This window comes from Alnus glutinosa, chromosome 1 (assembly GCF_958979055.1).
Source record: "Alnus glutinosa chromosome 1, dhAlnGlut1.1, whole genome shotgun sequence".
In the NCBI taxonomy this organism is placed as follows: Eukaryota; Viridiplantae; Streptophyta; class Magnoliopsida; order Fagales; family Betulaceae; genus Alnus; species Alnus glutinosa.
The window spans coordinates 45,070,908-45,092,264 of NC_084886.1; the positions used below are offsets into that span (position 1 = coordinate 45,070,908).

The 21,357-nt window shown below is 34.3% G+C and overlaps 1 protein-coding gene across 2 annotated transcripts; it reads right to left on the reverse strand.

The window, feature by feature from the left end:
• Positions 1-3,475: 3,475 nt before the first annotated feature.
• On the reverse strand, positions 3,476-12,499 carry LOC133852189 (probable methyltransferase PMT19). 2 transcript variants are annotated; one of them, XM_062288897.1, is made up of 6 exons: positions 11,714-12,499; positions 9,505-9,709; positions 8,392-8,689; positions 5,915-6,304; positions 5,042-5,119; positions 3,476-3,804 (listed from the first exon to the last, which is right to left on the reverse strand). In XM_062288897.1, exons 1-6 carry the CDS (start codon positions 12,401-12,403, stop codon positions 3,606-3,608), a joined length of 1,860 nt encoding a protein of 619 aa, XP_062144881.1. In that variant the 5' UTR covers positions 12,404-12,499; the 3' UTR covers positions 3,476-3,605. The 2 variants fall into 2 exon arrangements, with proteins under 2 accessions (XP_062144881.1, XP_062144873.1); XM_062288889.1 differs by having other exon boundaries at positions 9,499-9,709; positions 11,714-12,498.
• Positions 12,500-21,357: the final 8,858 nt, after the last annotated feature.

Sequence of the window (21,357 nt, forward strand, 5' to 3'; positions counted from 1 at the left end):
CCTATTAATATTGGAAGAACGGTGACTTAATTTATTATTTTCAAAACCTGGCTCTCACCAACAAAACAAATCTTTTTTGTGTATATTAATCTTCAATAAAACTTTTTATATTAGATTAAAATTTGACCCTTAACATATTGAAGCATTTTTAAGTATCTTAACATTTTGGCCCCTCAAAATTCTGAAAGAAAAAAGTTATATATCTTAATCCCTCCAAAATCAATCCCAAAATTCTGAAGTAACTTTAGGCTATATATATATATATATAGGCAGTTTTTGTTCTTGGTTGGCATAAGTAATTAATTAGGAGCACATATATATATATATATATATATATATATATATATATATATATATGTGTGTGTGTGTGTGTGTGTGGCCAAGACTCCAAAATGTGTTTATACCCTTCTTATAATATTCATTATCTTTATCTTCGTTACAAGTGAGGGTGAGTAACTTTATAATCTCAAAATTAATTATTGATCTTCAGGTATATATATATATATATATATATATACACTTAATTAATTTCACTGTTAATTTTTAAGCATCTTCGATCTTATATATGTTGCATTAATATCTAAAACTTTGCACTCTTTTGTTGAGCGAGATAGCAAAACTTTGCGCGCGTTGGAGCAAAACATGGCATGTGAGACAAAAAATGCCGAAAGCCTAATTGGTGGTCATTTAGTATTAAATATAACTGCTGCTTCAATTGTTAATGGGTTGTAATGAGACCAGAATTATCTTGTAATTAATATATATTTTTATAAATAGAATTTCAAGTTACCTTTTTTTTGCACGTACAATCAATGTGTGATCAATCGAATTATATTTTTATAAATAGAATTTATAAAGGGGTCAAAGGGAAATAAGTAAAAGAGGATAGGGGTACTGTGCAAGTTTACTCCTAGTTTATAAAAACACTGTTAGAGTCCAAAAATGGGACAGCAAGAAAGAAAGGTACCAACACAAATCAAAATACAAGAGTCTCCCCTAAAGGAAAACAATAACCCAAGTAACATAAAAAAACAAAAGCAAACAAACAACAAAAAAGCTAAAAAAAAAAATAACTACTCCAACGACCGGCAATGCAGCCAGCGCATGAGATCCATGCGTCGAGGCGTGAGAACCGCAGTCCAGAGTGTGGGAGGCATGCGCTGCGAAAGATCTGGCTGGTGGCGTCGGGTAGCTAAAACGTCGGTGAGTGCAGTGGAAAGGCGTGTGAGAGGCAGGAACCATCGAAAAAACATAGATCTAGTTTTTAGAAAACCAGATCTAAAAACTTTGACAAAATCAGCCACCAACGTGGGGAGGACGACGGCAAACGTGAATGGCACGGTGGAGAAGCCAAAACAATGAGGTTGCATGTAACAGATATATTAGTAATGGGCCACCTTAGTAGTTAATGGGCCTTGGGCCTTATTAGTTAATGGTTTATTACTTAGTGGCCTATTATTAGATGAGTCTATATAAACAAGTCTAGTTAAATGTTTTAGGTATGAAAATTGGTATCCAATCCTTTGGCTGAAAATGGAGGGGGAGTACCTTGAATCACTCATGGAGGTGTTAGGCATCCTCGAATTAGGCATCCTCGAATTTGCCTATTATCAGTGTTAATTCCATTTTAATTTCTTCTTCCATTTCTCTATTTCTCTCCATTTCTACTCTAAATTCCCATTAAACCAGAAAACGTGTTACATTGCAATTCCGGGCGGAATAAGACGTAGAAGACGACGAATACAACCTCATCAAAGGTGAGAAGGACTAGAGAAACCTCCAGCCAAACAGCAACAAAAACAATAAAAGACAAAGTAGGAAAGAATAAAAGAAGAGGAGGGAAGAGATGTGGTCCTTCCCTCCTCCCTCATCTGAAGCAAGAGGAAAAACATATAAAAATAACGAAGAGAGAGAATGAAGCGTTTACTAGCCTTTTAGCGTACAACCGATCCTACAAATGTTAATTATGGACATGCAGGGTTATTACAAGGTGAAGAATTTAGTTAGCAAGGGTAAAAGCCTAGGGTTTTCCTCATTTGGAAAGGAATGGTATGGTCTTGTCATAAATGTCTAGCTAATTAAGGACTTATGTGATGTGATTATAGGTTCAAATATGGAGGATGAGAAATGATAGAGCTCTTTCTAATGACCTTCTGAGGTCCTTCTATGCTAACATGGCACTTTGTTTTTAATATAAAAAAACTACAACTTGATTTCTCTCTCATGTTTTTATTAAAAAAAAAAAAAAACTAAGATGTCATGTCAGTATAAAAAGACCCCAGAATGATACTAGAAGGAACTCTAGCATTCTTCATAGAGGATTATCACAGAAAGCAGTACAACATGCAACGGCAGAAGAGTAATAATGAAGGTTGAGCATAGAAGGTAAGAAACTCAAGCGAAATAGACAAAAAAGTTTATTACATGAAATTGCACAAAGTAATAAAAAAAATTTGAGCATTAAATGTTGTGTTTTTTTCCACATGATGTGAGCCCTAGATGCATTGAACAATAGATATGTTTTTAAATGTACAAGTCATGTTCATATGAAAAGAAAAGTGCTAATGTTACATGAAAGCTTTATTATGTATGTGACAAAAAAGGACTATGTTATGAAAATGTAATGAGTGATATGAAATGAATGTTGCAAAATGTTTTTGTTATACGAGATCAGCCCTAAGGCACCTATGATGACACTGGATCCGAGTGGTATGTATGATAATAGCACGACACTACCGCACCACAATGTTGGCTATATTAATCAAATGATGATTTTGATCAAATAGTAATTCTAAAAGTCATTTCATTTTTTTATAAATATTTGATGAACACTTAATGTACTTCTAGAATTACTTGGCCAAGAGGGGTGTACCATGACATCCAATAAAACGTGCCAACCTTCACTGTATGGGGGTTAATTGCACGGGTATGGCCAAGAAAGAAGGTTATCGTGATGTATATGTATGTTATGAAATGCTTATGTACGATTTTATTTATTTCAAAAAGCGTTGCTTTTACCAACAACACCAAGACTTTTGAGTTGCTTCAACAGTGTCTAATATGAAAACAAGTTTTTCAACCCTTTAAAATGCTGAAGGGTTCTTTAACTTGTTTAAGAAAGCAATTAACTAACACAAAAAGCTAATCAACGTACAGTTTTCAAATTGCAAGGAAAATAGTAGCACCCAGAAAACCTTGCTCTCACAAACAAAACAAAACAAAACCTTTTGTGTGTGATGTTCAAAAAAAAATCCCTTTTGCCCCCCTCAAAATTCTGAAAGAAAAAACTTAGTCCACTGAATGGTGCAGTTTTTGCTCTTAGGCTAGAAAGGTATCCGTATTGATGTCTAAATTTATGCCTCGATCTTTTGAATAAGCTCACACATGCTTATATGGAATCAAGAGCTTGGATCTCTATGCTCATCACTTCAACACACAAGTTGTCGATCTAGGAAAGCTTTTGGACAAAGGGTAATTTCTCACTTTGTATGTATGTCTATTATATATATCAAAAAGTATCACCTTGTGCCCTTGACATGGTGTATTCAGAATATTTGATAACAATCAATTGCTTTTGTTTGGAAAACGGGTTGGCATAAACTTACCTATTCAGAATTGTCTAAAAGTAGTATCTTCTCAGGGTGGAAAGGCCCCTTCTCGCTGTGCAATATCTTGGCATTCCATCTCATCCGATCTGTGATGCCTTTTACTTTAACAAGGATATCCACATGATCTCTTATTATAACAGCCCCTTCGGGGCGAAGGATTCGATGCATCTCAAGAAGTATATCGAGAATGTCACACCTGAATGAGACAATTATTAATTCTGGTTAGAAGTACTAGAATAACAAAAACAAAAATGCTCTCTTGAACTCCTGCTATTTTGTGACTTTGCCTATACACAGCTCATAATCTCATTCCTTTGGACAAATTGATGGCCCTTCTGAGGACATTGTATTAGACACAAAATGGAATAATAATAACAATAACAATGATGATGATGATAACAAATCAACGGAAGAACGAAACAAGGTTTTTTAGGGCCCTGCTTGGTAAGGATATGTGTTTAATTCAGTGCAGACAGAACAGCTCTATATCAAGTGACATATTGACATTGAATCTGTATAAACGTTGAAGCTTTCCTTTCAGTGCTGGAGATCTTAGAACTTAGGACTGATCTTTGCATATGACTCTAATCAATTGGAAAAACAAAACTCCAACTTTGATGCAAAGAAAAAGAGACTTAACTTTCTCTCATGATTCTCATGTCAATCAAAGAGACTCAATTAAAGTTCACCTAGTTTTTAGCATTTATTCTTCCCAATTCCACTCACTCGATGCAAACAAACCGCCAAAAGGAAAACAAATGAATAGAGACGTAAAAATCAAGTTTAATGCTCATCTCAACAATTTTACTATGGCAAACAATTTGAGGACTTTCATGCCAACAAGCCAGTAACTTGCCATTAGAGCTATTGTAATTGTAGTTTTGGAAGCCTAAGAGTTGCTTGGGAAGACAGTTTTAGAGAATAGGTCTTGTCTTGAAAATAAGTTTGTATTTATCAAGTATGGTAGTTTGTGTCTAATAAGTTGTGATTTGACTATTTTGGAAGCTGTTTTAGTGATTAGCGATAATGAGGTTTGTTGGTGTAATGCTTATATAATGTAAGAGATATGGGAGTCTAAAGGAAGTCATTTGTATTGGTTCTCTTGTAAAAAGAGTGGGAAAACTCAAGATCATCCCTTTATTTACTCTAATATAGCAAGAGATTTGAAGAATTTGGTTTTTCAGATGTTTGGAGTATAGTGGGTTATGTCCAGACGGGTGGTAGAGCTCTTGGCATGTTGGAAATGAAGGTTTAGTCAGAAAGATTTTAAAATTGTTTGGAATGTAAACCTTAATGTGCGCCCCACACCCCCCCTGCCCCCCCCCCCCCCCCTCTCTCTCTCTCTCTCTCTCTCTCCCTTTTAATGGTAGCAGGTGAATGTTGCTAATAAACACAATTATTCCAAGCAAAGAGATAGAAATATGAAAGCTTACTTGTCCATATACATGCTGAATACACCATTGGCATGTATCAAATCATATGTTCGAGGGTATGTTGAGAAGGCCTCACACCTACAACAAGCAGTGGCACTGTCCATAAACTAAATTTTGGCTAAAAGAAATATATATGTATAGTATTCAATGCATGTTAAATGGTAAGGAAAAATAATTATCCTACAGTTTACTTTCCAATAGAACATGCAGCGTTTCAAGGATTTTATTTGCTGAAAACAGCCGCATCCATGCAAGTATGGGCAACTAGCAGTATATGAAACAAGAAAGAAATCCCAAAAATCCACTTTCAAACTTCTTTTTTTCATTTTATTAGTTCAGCCTATTAAGTTATTTTTCATAAAGGCTTCCTAAGACGGCAGCCCTTCACTATTTGAGTAAATCACCCAAAGTTTTGAATAATGCACAGAAATAAGAGAACAATATATTAAGTAGCTATGATTCTGGTTTAAACATTAATTAGTCCACAAGGTAGATGATTCCAAGCACATACTATAGCAACAGTCACATATAGTAAAGTTCAGATACCGTTTACATTACAACCACGTTGTAATAACAGTCACACTCTCTAAAACTCAAACGCTTCAATATGCATCACTGATTCGCAGCTGAAGTCAACTACAGATGGAACTCATATGTACTTATAGTTCCCAAGATGGCTAATTGGTTCAAATCATGAAAATATTCCAGAATTGCAAACCAAAGAGATTACCAAATGTCTGTACAGAATACCTGCTTGCATCTAAATCATACATTCCCCAACCCACCTCAAGATGATTCTTAAAGCAGGACAAAAGACCAAACAACAGAAAAGGAAAGAAGAAAAAAGAAGAGAAGATTTTCTCTTGCTCTTACCAGTTCATGTAAGTTCCGATTAGGCCACGCTCATAGACAATGCCAAGGGTATTGTTTTTTGCATCAAACGGAATCACATTCATAACCCAAACTGGATACTTTGCCAGTGCAGCTGCAAACCCCCCAAAGCCAGCATTCATATCCATTATATTCCTAAATTTACCATTGGTGAGAGATTCAAGTATGATCCCATAGTATGAAACTCTCCTCCTCCATAACTGATTATCTTCATTGAAGGTCCTAACTGTAATTCCATCCCTAGTTTCACTTGTAATTCTAGGTGGAGCAGCATTTAACCGTTTAGGCCATTTTTCTAAAGCACCGCCAGATATATCATAGACATCTTTCACTTGTGGAAGAGGGGAAATGCATGGATCCATTTTTGTGTACCTGTAGAAAAATGCATAAAGAACAACAACACACATTCTGGGGGAGCATAGTTATCAAGAAGATCGACCACACACATGGATCCACAGGATAAATGTTTTTTGTAATAGATTTTTGTTCTTGTTCTATGTTTTTCCTGATGAATTAAATGTATGGTGATTAAATTTATTTTGATGACCTTGTCACAAAAATGAAGAGTTATGCTGCATATATTTGCCAAGAAAGCACAGGACAAGAAATGATAACATAAAATTTACAACAAGAATACTAGCTCCAAACTAATATAGACTTCTTAATAACAAAATGCTTAGCTTCTTTCCATGTTCTAATGCTAAACACACTAACCCGTGTTGGAACCCAACAAGCACAAGTTCCATTAGCTTTAGGTTTTCAGGTCAGGCTGTCCTCCCGTTAGGAACCTCCCTTTTCTTCATTTTAAGCCAGATGTAAGACGTGTTTAAAAATAGATCGTGCAAGAGGAGAATTATCTTTGAAGACAGGTGATTGTCGAGAAGTATTGGGTCCAGAGAGGGGGCTGATGTTCAGAGGAAGCTCGAGGGTCCTACGGGGTGTGCCTTTGGAAGAATATTAGGAATGACTGGGGGAATTTCTCCGATCTTGTTTCCTTCAAGGTTGGGGAGAGATCACATATCAGTTTTTGGCATGATGTGTGGTGCAGAGCAGCTACTCTCAAGTCATCACTCCTAGAACTCTATTCGATATCTTGCAACAATGAGGCCTTGGTGTCGAATTACTTGGATTCCTCCGGCACTTCTACCCATTGGAATCCGAGTTTCACTAGGGCAGTTCAGGATTGGGAGCTGGAATCTCTTGACTCTTCTATTAATTTGTTATACTCCTCAAAAACCCACTCGGGGGAGGCAGATAGAATGTTGTGGACCCCAGCTAACAATCATGGCTTTCAAAGGAAAAGCCATTATAAATCTTTGTAGTCTGAAGAGCCTTACATGTTCCCTTAGAAAAGAGTTTAGAAAGCTAAGGCCCTACTCCGCATGGCTTTCTTTACATGGACAGCAGCTTTGGGTAGAATTATCACAGTTGATAATCTTAGAATGTGGGGTTTCACTCTTGTAAACTGGTATTGCCTATGCAAAAATAATGAGGAGATAGTTAATCTTTATCTCATTCATAGTGAGTACACTAGTGATCTTTGGTGCTTGGTTTTCAACTTGTTTAGATTTTTATGGGCTATGATGAGCAACATCCTAGAACTCCTTCATTGTTGGAAAAATCAAGGGTGGGGACATCCCAAAGAGGCTATCTGGAACGTTATTCCAGCATTCCTTATATAGAGAATTTGGAGAAAAAGGAATCGGCATCTCTTTGAGGATTGCGAGTCCAATGTGCTTTGTTTAAAATCCTCGTTTTTTAGATCTCTCTTGGATTGGGTTGTAATCTATGTTCCAAATTTCTCTTCTTCGAGTCTTTTAGATCTTGTTTCCTTTTTACATTTTAGATGTTTGTAGGTTGATCGTCTCTCTTGTATACTTTTTGTGTACAAGGGCTTTGCTTCTTCTTTTTTTCCAATAAATTATTATTCATAAAAATTTGTTAAAAAATAAATCTCTCTTTCTCTCTCTCTCTCTCTCTCTCTCTCTCTCTCTCCAAGAAAGAAACAAGAAAAAAGAGTACACATTTTAAACCCTTTGACGCTCAGGTCAATCTCCAGATTCTTACACCTCTATAGTTCCACCACAATGAAAAAGAGCCAAATGAGCAATTGAGAGACCTTCAATGAAGTCCTTCTTCCTCAGGCATAAAAAATGGTTTGGCCTTCGGAGGCTTGGAGGAGAAGCCATAGAAAATGGTTAGATGTTAATGAGAGAGATAAAGAGATCTATTTTTGTCATTATTGTTAGCATTGGGGTTGTAGAATGGTGGTTGACATAGGAAAATTATGGGTGACCTTCAATTTATTTTGTACATGTGTCATACATCGGACTTAAATGAGAGAAAACAGGATATTCTTTAACGGGAGGGGAGCCTGAACCTAATTTTTCAATGTTGGGCATCTCATATCATTGTCCTCATCACACAAGGTAAATGTAAAAGTGGAATAAGAAACTCACCAACCAGCATCAGAATCAGGCGTAGAGCAGAATTGAAGTGATTTCCATGCCTTTAACTTTTGTATGCAGTGCACATGGTTAGTGGGTTTTCTCCACACTGCAATTGATCCTCTCTCTGCAATCTTTTTCCAGCACAATCTCCTAGCAAGATCTTCCAAACTGGTTTGCTCATTTTCCAAGTCCTTAGCTGGTCTCTCCCAACCTTTGTAATTGACCCTCCACTTTATGGGTGGCCCAGACAGTACCCAATAGCCACCAGGACGTAAGATTCGGTCCATCTCCATCAGATATAGTCCATCTAGAGTGAATGTAAAAGAATTAGATTATATAGTAACTTTGAACAAACGAAAGAAATTTACACCCAAGCCAGTGTTTGTATACTGTGGTACAAAATGATTCAATTTTGGTGTACAAGAGAAACACCTAGCTAGAAAAAGCAAACAAATCTAAAAAAATAAAATAAAATAATGAAACTTATCAAATTAAGATCTAAGGCTTATCCAATGATAAAGAGCTTTGAAAAAGAAAGACTTTAGTTCTATTACCATCCTCTCGCGGTCTCTATCATTTCTTTCCCTCCAAATAAACCACAAAAAGCAGGACATAATCATTTTTCACACAGCTCCACTCTAAGAACCATCTCCCAACCTTCTCTAACAAATGAAAAGGTCTACTACTTTTCTAGGCATAACCCAAATTAACCCAAGAGGACTGAAGATAGCATTCCACAGAGCATTGGCGATCTCACAAAGGAGAAGAAAATGATCCACAGTCTCCCCACTCCTCTTACACTTACAACACCAGTCAATCACAATGACAAGTTTCCTTAGGCTATCCATGGTGAAGATTTCCCTAGGGGGGCTGTCCAAGCGAAAAACATCATTTCCTTATAATGATTTGATTTTAATCTCAATTTAGGATTTCAAGGAAAAATCTCATTTTACCAGTATAAACTTTTCTGCAATGAGATTTCTTTATCTCATGGAACAAGTCAATTTCAAAAGCACTTGGGCCTTCGAGTGTCAAGGAATATTAAAAGGAGAGTTCTGGGATATATGATAATATGGTAGCAAACAGCTTCAATTCTCAAGATTCAAGTATAAGTACCATCACCAGTCCATGGTACAAGGCATCTGGAACAGTGAGCCATATCAAAAGTTCTTGATGGGAATGGTAATCTGTAGGTACTTAGCACACCAAGCATGGCTGGAAGTCCTCTTTCCAAGGCAAACTGTACTTGAGCTTCATGTATATCCCGTGGGGCGATTGACATCGTCAAGATGTTATAGTCCACCAAAGAGGCTCCAAAGCTTGCAACCTAAGGAAAGTGTAATAATACACAAGACTGGTCACAATTGCTTTGTATGGTTCAATAACTCAAGCACTATACAAAACAGGCTATGAGGCTTCCTTTTCTATTTTTATTATTATTTACTCCAAGACATTTTCCTCTCCACCACTGGAAAAGGTGAATTGAAAATCTAAAATTAGCTCTAATAGACACAAGAATGGGCTGAATTACAATTCGGAGTGGCCTTTGCAAAACCTTATTTGATAAAGAGGATTACTAGAATTATATTGGTTTCAATGCACACAGATATAGAGGTGATCAAAGTTTTTGAGATTTTTCCTCAGTATCAAAACCAAAATCGGGGGGAAGGAAAGTAAAAAAATGATAATAATAACAATAATAATAATAACAATAACAACAACAACAACAACAACAACAATAATAAGAAAGAGGAAGAAAGGAGGAGCAAGAGAAGCAAAACCCAAGTCATCTATTAAATAGGTTGATGCACCCGGTAATGAATGGTTGGGACAGCTTAGCTGGTAAAGCAGAGGAGTAAATATCTTATGGATCCCGAGGTTTCAGACCAAATCTTAGATGATAGGAAAAACATATTTTAATTTTCCAACCATTTAAAGAAAGAAATGGAAGTCACCAATAAAAGAGTTATAAGTATTCAAAAGGAGTCATAAAATGGCATTAGGATAATAAAACTAGTAAATTACACTTACGCATACACGATATACATATATACATATGTGTGCGTACGTGTCTGCGTGTGCATGCATGAGTGTGGGTGTGGGTGTGTCTGTGTCATTGTTTGCAGTATCAAACTAAAACATGAGAATCTGATGATTTTATCTGAAGTTCAAAATAACAAAGGAAATTACATTGCCAACAAAACCATACATAGGCAGCAAAAGAAACATCCACAGTGAAACAAGAAATAACTGTACTAAATCCCACGATCTTATCTTGAGTATTATTTGGAAACCAAAAGACCAAATTAACGGTATATATAGAAAAAGGAAGCCAAAAAAAATTGAAGGACAATGATAAAGCGCGAGCCTATTCTAAGTAGCCCAAATGTTGACTATGTCTTCTATGCCCATCTCATCATGTACCAAGAAGGACAAGAAAGTAAGCAGAAACTAGAAAACAATGAAGTAAAAGTACTAGTAACAAACAAGAAGACAGAAAATCATCTTTCTTTTTCATTATCTTGCCTCACCTTACATTTTTAAACAAGACTCAAAAAAGTTCCCCTAAGATAACGGACAAACTTCAGAAACAAGATCCCATCAATCAGTAAATAAGGCTTACAATCCTAATAAAAAAGGGGGTAATCAATTTTATGTGGATTATCGTTATTATTGTGGTGTCAGCAAGCTATGTTATATTTATTAACAAGATGCCTATGACTGCACTGACAACCTATTTTCTATTGAAAACAGAGGGAAAAATCCTACAATCCAGGGCACTCAGAGTCTATTGTCGAGAAAGTACCACTGATGCTTTGCTGTGTCCATGATTGCAGGGCGAGAACAACAGAATTATTTCTAAGATTTTTTTACCAATGTAATACCAGTGTCCAATCCAAAAACTTGGAAGAGGGCAAAAGTAAGATCAACCAACCCCTTGTGGGTTAGAGTTGAAGTAGCAACACGTTCTACTACAATTTTAAACCATTTTGAATATCTCTGTACCATGTCAATCCCATCAAAGCCTTAAGCCACCTTCAAACTTTAGATAAATTTCTAAAACAACAAAACCGTATGAATCACAGTAGAAATCTCTATTACCACTCCTCTTTTATCAAGCTGATCTGCAGAGAACCCAGATAATTTGCACATATGAACACAGAAAAATCAATTAAAACAAGTGTCAAACATATTGTAGAATGCAGGTCTTGTTAAGTTGTTAATCCCCAGTAAAAGAACCAGAAGAATTAATTGAGAATCAAAAAAAAAAATCAGGTACTAAAGAAAATTTTGCGAAAAACAAAAAAGAAAAGAAGGCAGTCACACTTACCCCACATCCAATATCAAGAACTGTCCTTATATTTCCAGATTTCAGTGGCACAACCTGTTTTATCTCATCAACATAACCCTTCACTCCCTTGGGAAACGAAGTTCCACCACCCGGAAAAACAAACCGGTCACCCTGCAATCGAACCCAATTCTGTGATTTCTTGTACTCAGTCAACCCGGGAAAAGGCACATTCTTAAACCAAGCATAGTCTCTACTCTTTGGCCACGGAAAGGGCCTCCGGTATCCGGCCGGCCTGGGAACCAAGCACCGAAGTCTTTCGGGACTTCCCGGGCAATGGCGCTCCTTATGGAACCGTCTTTCAATGCCGAATTGCCTCTCTCTTGAAGGGTCCTGACACGGGCAGTATTCGGTGAAGTTCTTGGCGCAAAAGCTGAATAGCTGGAGGTTTTGCCGGGGTTCTCGGGGGAGAGTGAGAGTGTGGTGTGGCTCAAAGTGCAGGGGTGGTGAGAAGTGGTTGTGGGTCGTGAAGTTGAGCTGTAAGCAGTTGGGTGGGTGGTCTTGAAGCAGAGAAGAGGGGGAGAAGGAGGCTGCTGAGTAGGTGGTGCTGTTGGTGTAGGAGTAAGACCCAAGAAAGTAGGAGAGTGTACAGATGACGGTGACGAGGAACATTCTGACTAAGGGTCTTCTCAGCGGGTTCAGAGCCGGAGGTTGGAGTGGTGGCGTTGCCATTTTGGCGTTTCGCTGATGGCGTTTCGCTGCTGCTTTGCAGGGCTCGGGTCCGGAAATGATTGAAGTGTGTGTATGTACTAGGTACTGCTTTTGCACAGTTGCACTGCATTAGTTCAAATGAATTTAATGGCGATTTGCTGCCTAAAATTGAAGGGATAATCACCTTCCATTTCCTAATCTACTACGTATTTTCTTCATGAATTCTCATATGTTACGATCAATCCTTAATCCTTTCACCATCATCAGTGATTGATTAGCATATAATCGTGTGAGAGTTCGATTTTTGAAATGAAAATTCTCAATTTTATTAACATTAGTCACCTTGAGTCTCATTGATGTCCTGATAAGACTGAGTCAGACTATGACTCAATCGAATTTAAGAGAGCGTTTGTGATTCCCACTGTCTAGGCTTCTCTTATGCGGCTTCCAACGAGCAAGTGTTATTATGATCACGTTCAGTGAGAATAGCTACGGTTGATTTCACCCGCTGCCTTCTTTTTTTATTTTTTTAATTAGGAAAAAAAAAATCCTTTCAACTACTAATTGACAATAGTTGACCAAAACATACATGCTTAAATACCCTTAAAATAAAATAAAAAAATAATAATAATAATGAGGGTTCAGCCACCCCAGCTCCCTGGGATGGTGGTTGAACCACCTTCAAGTGATTCGAGGGGGACTGAACCACCCCTGTAACGCACTTAAGGTAAATAAGTCAAACTAAATATATAGGAAAATAAAATAAAAAATCAACATACTCTCATTAAACTACTCATTGATTGCCAATGTCCCTCTAAACTTAAGATTACAACAATGTCCATTCAAACTACGAAAAAATTGTCATTGCTCCGACAACCACCCCTTCTTCTCTTAATTTGAAGTTTTAAGTTTTTGTTTTTATTTTTTGAATTTATAAAGATATTTTTGTCTTACTAAAATAAAAAATTAGGATTATTTTATCATTTTTTAGTATTTCCTAAATGGAAACATTGCCCCAATCTAAACTTTGTGGAAAAGGTTAACAATTGAGTAATCATTGAAAGAGCTAAGTGGACTTTTCCCCTGAATATAAAAAAGAGAACAGGAAAACAATAGATTTTACATAGCCACAAGGACCAAGATAAGGAGAACCAGGGGGCCATCCCACTGAAAGATTTGGGGGAAAAAACAAACTATCAGCATTTTTGTCACGAGAAACGATATTTTGCCAAAACTGTGTTTTTTATTATTTTTTTAAATTAATTCTACCAAAATTGTTAATCGTGAATAACACTGGGGATAAACTGCATGTAGCATGCAATTGTGAATCACTCACGCATTTAATTAAATAATGTATTATTTGGCCCCTCAAACTTGCTTATTATAAATATGATCCTCCCCAGAAGTCTTATACATTTATATTCTTTACTGTTAGTCTTGTATAAATTATACAGGTTTAAATTTGTACCTCCAACCTTATAATATTTGCTTTATTAAACACGCTGCTTTATTTACTTAATGTATTTTTTACACTTTTCGGAAGCCATTTAAACCCCTCAAAATAAAGCTAGTAGATTAATGCAACTTATCCTAACAATAATAAGAGACCCAATTGACGGACCTAACTGATTAAAGTATTGATTAAATGATTAAATTTATCTCTTTTTATAAGCTTTAGCTTTTAGGAAAAGTTGTGATTTAATTAAGTATCAAAGTCAAAGATCCTAAATTCGAACATTGATTTCGTTATTTCAATTAAATATTTTACGTGTTGGGCCTCATCTCTTAAAAATAAGTTTGAAATCACACACGAGGGAGAGTACGGTGATTTAATAGGGTGCAAATAATTCCCATGCCTCGGGGGTATAGTTCCTACTTTTGTTCTCTCCAAGTTCTTGAGCTGCATGAAATTAATGAAGCCACAAAGTGAATTATAAGGGAGTAAAAACGTGACATACAAACTAAGGGAAACATAGTGGCTTGTCGTTAAAATATTGGACCGAGCATAGACGGAAGTACCATATACATTTATTAGATGTGATCATTTTTGAAACCGAGAAGCCCATTTACCACATGTACCTCAAAGACGTTTAATCCAAAAATATAAGTTAGAACTAAGCTTGTTAACAGCTTGACCAAACCAGCTAGCATATGTATCCAGGCAAGAGGAAATAACTTGCACTTCTCCTCTACTCATCCAAACACCATAAATGATTCTTTTTTGTTTCTCCCGTATGGCGAGATAGGAGATAAATGATTTTTTTACATATTTTATACATTTTTCATGTATCTCTTCTTTAAATTAATCATTAGATTCGATTTGTACTGATTCATAATAATTTACATATATGTTATATAGATTCAATAATTAATTTAAAATATACATGTAAAATGTATTGAGACGGGAGGATCTTTCAAATTTCAATGATGAAAAGAAACCTTAATCTTCTTAACCATTAATAAAGGTAGGGAATGAGGTGGCTGTGATTCGTTGGTCAGTCTAGCTGGCCCACTTTTATTGGAAGCCTAGTTTATTTGGGATCTCATAATAAAGTTTCAAGTTCTACCCCATGCAGATTTTTTTCTTATCCATCTTTATAGCCATGAGACTATCATTGTCCTTTTTCTTTTTCATGTGATGACAAAATTTCATGAAGTCATAGTGATGTTTTCCTTACTCTTTACATGGTTGAAGTCACTTATTTTAAGTGATTTATTTTTTTTTTTAAAGTGATTAATATGAGTAGTTATTTAAAACATATTAGTCGGTCGGTGTAAAATAAATATGATAATTGAGTGTAAAAAATAATATTACTCTATCTGAATGATTATACTCGAGTAAGAAGGGAAGAAAAATGTTATGAATAATACTGATCATTTTTGTTTTGAATTGATATAGATGGATGCAGTTTTATAAGCTGGTGCCCAAAAGGGTGAAAATTGCCCTTGATGCATTGATTTATCGTCGGCCTATGCTATTTTAATAAGATAAATGTTATTTCTCTAATTTGTGTCCAACTCTTATTAAACTTTAATAACTTTTTTAAAAACAAATTAATTATTGAATATGTATGACTTACGTGTAAAAAAAAAAAAATATAATAAGAAAATGTTAGGTGAGAATTTGAAAAGAATTTGAGAAGTAGCATGTCTCTTTTAACAAACCTAGGATGTTTTGCTTTTCCACGTGTTATAATTAATAAAATAAAATATAAAAGCTACAACATTACTTCATCATTTATCTTTCCTCGTCTAGCTCTTTAGATCAGTTGCTTCATCTCCACAGTCTCTTGTTTCCTCTTAGAGCTCTCAAACCCAATGGCCTCACTAATTTGAAAGTGGTTTTTTGTTTTACTTAAAAAAAAAAAAAAATCATAGAAAGTGTCATGTTTGGAAGTGCATTTCAAAAAAATGGGGATTTGAAAATTTCATGTGACTACTAAACCAAACGCTTAACTGCGATCAAAAGTGTAGAATCGCGATTTTACCAAACACAATTACGTTTTGAAATCGTTATTTTTCAAATCGCATGTTTTAAAATCGTTAAACCAAACATACACTAAGACTTTAACGTAAAGAATACCTAGCTAGCGATAGGGATTACTGTGGTTTTGGAGTAATGCTATATGTAGGATTCATGTCTTCATTTTATCCCTCGAAATGTAATATGGCTTCTAAAATCACAATTTTATCAAAATTCAATAGTGATAAATCATAAATTAAATGAAAATTTCAAAAATAATGTTACCTTTAGACTTTAGGGGATAAAAACGGAACGTGAGTTGTGCGTATAGCATTTTTGAGGTTTTGAGTTGTTTCATTCTTAACAATCAAAGAAAAAAATGTTGCCCCAAGTCCAAGGAGGTGATTAACAAGAAGCGCTTTTAGATTTATTTGCTTGAGCTATCAAGTCCTTATGCTAAAAAGTGTAATATATATGCAAAAAAAAAAAAAAAAAAGGATCAAACTGACAAATTTGATTTAAAAATGTGTTATAATTATGTGACATAAAGATTAAAAAAAAAAAATTATATTTTTGCTCTTTTAAGAAAAGTTTTCTTACACATAAAACAAAATTTTAACCAAGTTAGCCCATACTTATTTAGAAAATTAATGTGATAAGATCAATGAGAAGATATTAAGCTTGAGAACAAAATGTCCCCCCCCCCCCCCCCCCCCATTAGCATGGTGGAGTCCATTTTCCCCTGTTTTTGCTTATTTGAAGGGTCAAGAAACTTGGGCAGTGGAATATGTCAAAAGTTTAATCAATTAAAACCCATTTGCTTTTTTTCCATTAAAGAGCCAAAAGGTCTTCGCAGAAAGGTCAAAAAGCAGAAGCATATATATATATATTCCACATTACGCGGCCAGCAGAAGCCTTTCCATTCATACCAACACAAACGAAACACCTATTAAAACTATCTTAATTGGAGTTTATGCATAATTATATATATATATATATAAAACATAAAAATGGGGCAACAGAGTAATGCACCATATTGTCCACACAAATGGAACCACAGTAGTAGCACCACGCATCTAGAATAGAGTAGCTTTGAGATGTAAAAGAGACTGTCAATGGCCTAAAAAGATGAATTATATAATAATAGTATGTCTGAAAGGTTATGATTTGATATTTCACTGCCTTGGAAAGTTGGCCAATGGGAAAAGATTAGGTGCCTCAAGTGGCTTCACTTCTTTCTTTTTTTTTTTTTAGTTAAATATTCTATTAGCACTTAAGTTTTAAGTATTTTTAAATTTAATATCTCTGGTTTATTTTATATCATAGATGGTACATGAATTAAGAGTAAAAACTTATTTGGTACTTCTTTTAGATTTTTTGTCCAAATTTTAACGGTTTGCCACGTGTCAACCGCTAAAGTTGGCATAATTATTTTTTTTATATAGTGCCACATGTCAACCTCAGCGGTTAACACGTGGCGAGCCATTAAAATTTGGACAGAAAATCTAACAAAAATATCAAATGAGTTTTTACCTCTAATTCAAGTACCACCTATGATACAAAACAAAACTGAGATGCTAAATTTAAAAACACTTAAAACTCAGGTACTAATAGGGTATTTAACCATTTTCTTTTCTTTGAAGTTTATCATTTTTACAATCTCACTCTAAAGTTTAAAAACTCTCAATTTAGTTATAGAACTTTAAAAAATTTGTAGCCTCCCATTAGAGTTCAAGTTAAATTAGACGGTCAAAGGAAAAGTGATTATTATACTCCTGTAAACTTTATGAAATTACAAAATTACTCTTAAATTACAAGACTGGAGAAATACAAGGGGTATTTTGGAAATTTCCCACCCTTAAGTAAATCCTAACGGTAATTGAAATTGTAAAAAAAATAGAAGTTTGATATACTAAATTGAGAGTTTTTGAACTTTTTTTAAAGAGATTGCAAAAGCGATGAAAATTCATAAAGGTTAAATGAAGTTTTTTTTTTTTTTTTTAATCAACCCATTATGTTCCCAAAAATTATTTATTAGTTAAATTTGAAAAAAAAAAAAAAAAATCTTCACTTTTTTTTTAAAAAAAATTTTAATCTAAGTGAAATGAGAACAATCTGGTTTATAGTTGAGATTTTGTTTTATTATATCTAACAATCCATAATGTTATGTCATTTAAAATTTTAAATGACATGAAAACATATACAACATTAAATATCTGTAAAACCTAATTTAAATCATAAAATCGATCCTCTCAATTTCAATTGATCTTCTTATCCCTTTGTAATCTATCGAGGTTTTTTGCCATTACGTGACTTTAAATTTAGGATAGGGATTTTTGGTGCAACCAAATAAAAAGTAATTATTAAAATAAAATATTTTGAAGAATATTTATATTGGAAATATTTTTACGTACTGAGAAAATATTTTATATAAAAAGAAATTAAAACAAAAAGGTTGATAAACGACGTTTGTGGATGTCGTAGAGGGTATAATTTCAAAATAAATGGTACGAAAAAGAGAAATATGCGTGTCCAATACATGTCGGAGAATCTTTTGAATCATTTATAAATTGACATCAGTGGAAAAATATTTACTCATATATTCAAAAATAAATAAATAAATAAATAAAAAATTACTCACAGCTTTTCTACGTTTTCACTATAATTGGTTGTTGCGTCGCAATAGCTCATAAGATAAGGCAATACAACTTTTTAGCTATGGTTGTGGACTCATGCTACAAGTTTGTTATTACAGTTTTCGGTCAGGTGACGTGTTAATTTTTGATTCATTTTTTTTTTTTTTTTGTATTTCAAGCTTTTGGTTATTTGCAAAACAGCAAGAACACGCGGGGAGTTGGCTAGTGTTCATCCCTCTAATGCTTAAGTTCGTGAATAATTTTTGGGAATAAGGATAAGATAAATCATAATGTTCAAATACCTGGGTTAGGGATTATTTATAGGCATATCGAAGCAGTTGGAGGATATGAGAGTCTCGAATTTTTTGGCACTACGAATCCGTCCCGAAATGGGCATGGACAAGGGTTCCAGATTTCCAGGAACCCCAAAATTTCCTCTGAGATGGATAGCCTGATTTGACCCCGCAAATCTATGGGCATTAAATGGAGCGTATTTCTGTCCTTGTAAGTTTCTGATGTGTCAGGGTAGGTGTACTTTGGTCCTATGAACCTTGGCAGAGCCTTTGGGGCAAGGTTATCCGCGTATCCCTCTCATGTCTTTGTAAGGTGATCCCAAGGCAGAGTCTCTAGAGTGGGTATACACTCTCGAACGGGTGCTCAGGACATCCATTTAATTGTGCAGTCTATATCTAATATTTAGACGTCCGACCGGATCACCTCAGTTTGGTTTATTAGAACGGGTCTCGACTAGGTCACGGGCCTACTTGTTCTCAGGAATGGTAATTTTCCTAACAATTTTTTTTAAAAAAATAAATAAATAAAATATATTGTTTTCGGATATCCTCATTTTTTAAAAAAATTTTGAAAAGTAGTTATTGTTAGGTGCAATTGTTATTTTTATAAAAATATTTATATTTAACGATTTTTATGGTTTGCATCCCTATAAAATAGAGAAAAATGCTATTTAAGAAACTATTTTCCCCAATGACATTTTTTAGAGTTTAGATTGTTAAAAGTCACATGTGGCACACATGATTGATATGCCGTCCAAAAACACGGAAAAACTTAACATAAATGGTTAACTTGTCATAATTTGGTAGTTTGTAGGGGTTGAATATCATTTTTTGAACTTTATAGTCTAAAATGTAAAAGTGGTTATGTTTCGAGAAGTAAAATGTATTTTCTCAAAAAAAAAAAAAAAGTGAACAATGTTGCACTAGATTTAGTAATTTTCTCACTCTTTCTCAAACACGCATAATTTTTTTGTCTTTCTCTTTGTTTTGTTAGCAACCAAAAACTATATAAGAACGAAAGTCAATTGGGATGCAACGGTGGATAACAAGAATGGGCGTGTTGGAGTTGGAATTGTTATCCGAGATTTTGAGGGTGCCATTATAGCTGCAAGAAGTACCATGAAAAAAATTCATGGTTGCCCTTGTGGTTGTCGAAGTATTTTGGCAGCTTTTTTATGTTGTGGAGCTGTGTAATGAGATGGGATTTGTTAACATAATTTGAAAAGGAGACACTCTATAGATTATAAACGCAGTCAAAACAATAGGCAATAATTGGAGTAAGCTTGAACACATAGTAGATGGAATCAAAGATGGGCTGAGCCAGATGAGGTTATGAAAAATCGAATATGCCAAGCCAAATGCGAACTTAGTCGCTCATACAATAGCTAAATAAGCTATTTTGTGTGTTATATATAGAATTTAGGGTCAAAGAAACTCTAAAATATATTTGTGGTATTATTTTTAAGGAGCCTTATACCCTTAGCTGATTGAAGCTTTATTTAATAAAGATTGTTATTATTATATAAAAAAAAATTGCAAATTTGAATGTAATTGGGAAGATAAGCACCCGGAAACTAAAGACTAATTCAACAACAAAACACTTGCTATTATTTTATCTTCCCATAACGGAAAATACTCAAAACAAATAAATTAAAAGATAAGTAAATTTAACAATTTAATTTATTTTTCTTTTTGCCTTTTTGCTTTTATATTTTCTGGTCAACCATCAACTTTTTCGTACTCAACAACCAACTCAGCACAGAAAAGAAGCTTTCTGTCCTTTTTAGCTTTTCTCGGAATTTGCTGTTCGTAGCTTTTTCCTTTTCCTTATCTTCTTATTCTTATGCCCTCTACCACTAAAACAGCATTCCTAGCATCAAGTCTACTTGCCTATCAACACATGCAGCATCCTGATTACTCCACTTATTTATTAACTATATATAACCACAGTATCACTCTTTCTTTCTTTTCTTCTTCTTCTTTTTTTTTTTTTTTTTTTTTTTTTTTTTTTTAACAATAATCTATTTTTATAAAAAAATAAGGGACCCTAAGGTCAATATAGTAAAGGATAACCTTGGCTGACTTTTGAATAATAGAAAGGTACTTACTAGACCACTCCAAAAAAAAAAAAAAAAAAAAAAAAAAAAAAAAAAAAAAAAAAAACTCAAAAATATGAAATTTGTCACCTAATTGCGCATAATATGGGTAAAAAAAAAAATTTGAATGTTATCAGAGATATTATAATTTTTATTATAATTTATAAAGTCTTTAGAAATCAATATGATAATTTATAATTAATAAAATAATTAAGCAATATCATTCTTCTGACGTAGTAAGTGTTATCCATTTACTGTCACATTATTTGCAAGAAAATTGTAGTATCGAGAAAAAAAAAAAAAAAAAAAAAAAAAATCTAGGACCCACCAGAATATAAGTCCCCATAATTATATAAGCTGACGTGGCTCAGTTTTATTGGGCCCCTCCAAAAGAGCTTTTTAATTTTCCAGCTCAAAAATATTAATTATATATTCTCGTTGTTTTCGTTTTTTTAATGGGGTGAATAGTTGTCATTGTTTTCGTCAT